This window comes from Bison bison, unplaced genomic scaffold (assembly GCF_000754665.1).
Source record: "Bison bison bison isolate TAMUID 2011002044 unplaced genomic scaffold, Bison_UMD1.0 scf7180017858500, whole genome shotgun sequence".
Classification (NCBI taxonomy): Eukaryota; Metazoa; Chordata; class Mammalia; order Artiodactyla; family Bovidae; genus Bison; species Bison bison.
This window is the reverse complement of record NW_011489072.1, coordinates 9,845-11,120: the sequence shown is the minus strand read 5'-3', so window position 1 is coordinate 11,120 and position 1,276 is coordinate 9,845. Positions and strand designations below refer to the sequence as shown.

Genomic DNA, 1,276 nt, shown 5'->3' with positions numbered 1-1,276 from the left:
CTGGCCAGGGCCCCGTGAGGAGGAGACAGCCGCACCCCCCACTCCTGGGCAGAGCGCAGCCTCAGCTGCCTCTGCTGCTCGCTCCTGGCCTCTGGGGGCTTCTCAGCTCCAGGCCCGCCCCTCCCAGGAGCTCCTTGCAGAGAACGACCTTTTGAGTGACCCCTGGGGAGGTGGGCAACTGGGGCAGGAGCCTCCCCCTCTTCCCAGCGACCTCGTACTTCTTAGGCTAGAGCCCAGGAGAGGCAGGAGGTGCAGCAAGGTGGTGCTTTCTGAGCCTTTTGCGGTAAGTGGAGCTCAGGCGAACGAGTTTACAGTGGGCGGCCTCCTTCTGGGGTCCAGAGCCCCCGCAGGAAGGACAGCCACACCCCCATGCTCTCACCATGGAAGGAGAGCCGCATCAGGAATTAGCAATGGAGCGGCTGTGACCTTGGCATCATCTCCCCACAGGCCCTGCAGCCCGGCTGTGGGACCCCAGGCCCGGCCGGGTTTGCTCCCCGTGCAAGTGTGACACCCCCGCAGGCACGCCCAGCCCCCCCACCTGGGTCTGGACGGCAACTCTGTCCTCCAGTGTTGGGGTTTTTCGAGGGACGGGGCCCCCCTGTAGCACCAACAGCTCTGACCCTGGACACAAGCACCTCATCTGAGCAAACCCAGCCACCTTAGAGAAAGTTAGAGAAGCCCCCCACCTGGCTGGAGGTGCAGCAGAGGGCCAGACAGCCCTCCCGCTGGCCCCCAGCCCCTGTCCTGCCCAGGAGCCGGTCCAGAGGAGGGCTCGCCCTCCCAGCCCCACCAGCCCCCAGCCCCTCTGCAAGTGCGGTCCCTGGAGCCAGGAAGGCGGGTCTGCTTGGGAGGCTGTGCCCACGAAGAGCGAGGGCACGGCGGAGAAGGAGCCAGCGGCCCGGCAGAGAGCAGGAGCGGGGCCCCACGCTGCCCCATGGCAGGTGTGGGACACGTCCAGTCTCAGCAAGAGACAGAGCGGAGGGGATGCAGGGCGGCCGCCCAGGGTGCAGACTTGGCGGACCCCAGCAGTACCGGAACCCCCAGGAGCCGCGCTGCCCTGGCCCCAGCGATCCCAGACACACCCCCAGCCAGCGTCCCGAGTGTCCCGCCACACCCCCCAGCGGGAGCGGCGACCCGGGCCCGCCGCCACTCACCCAGAAGAGCAGGTTGAAGGCGAACATGAGGTACTTGACGCCCTGCAGGCAGCCGCGCGCCATGCTGCAGCGCTTCAGCTCTAGGAGGAAGATGAAGGACAGGTCCAGGTAGAAGACCACGT

General features: G+C 67.4%; 1 protein-coding gene across 1 annotated transcript in view; it reads right to left on the bottom strand.

The window, feature by feature from the left end:
* Positions 1–1,270, bottom strand: part of TSPAN4 (tetraspanin 4) — a 9,231-nt gene extending 7,961 nt beyond the window's left edge. Inside the window, exon 1 of the mRNA XM_010863564.1 lies at positions 1,155–1,270. Within this exon, the coding sequence (XP_010861866.1) occupies positions 1,155–1,217 (63 nt within the window). The 5' untranslated portion in view covers positions 1,218–1,270. The remainder of the gene's footprint in view (positions 1–1,154) is intronic.
* Between the last annotated feature and the right edge of the window lie 6 nt (positions 1,271–1,276).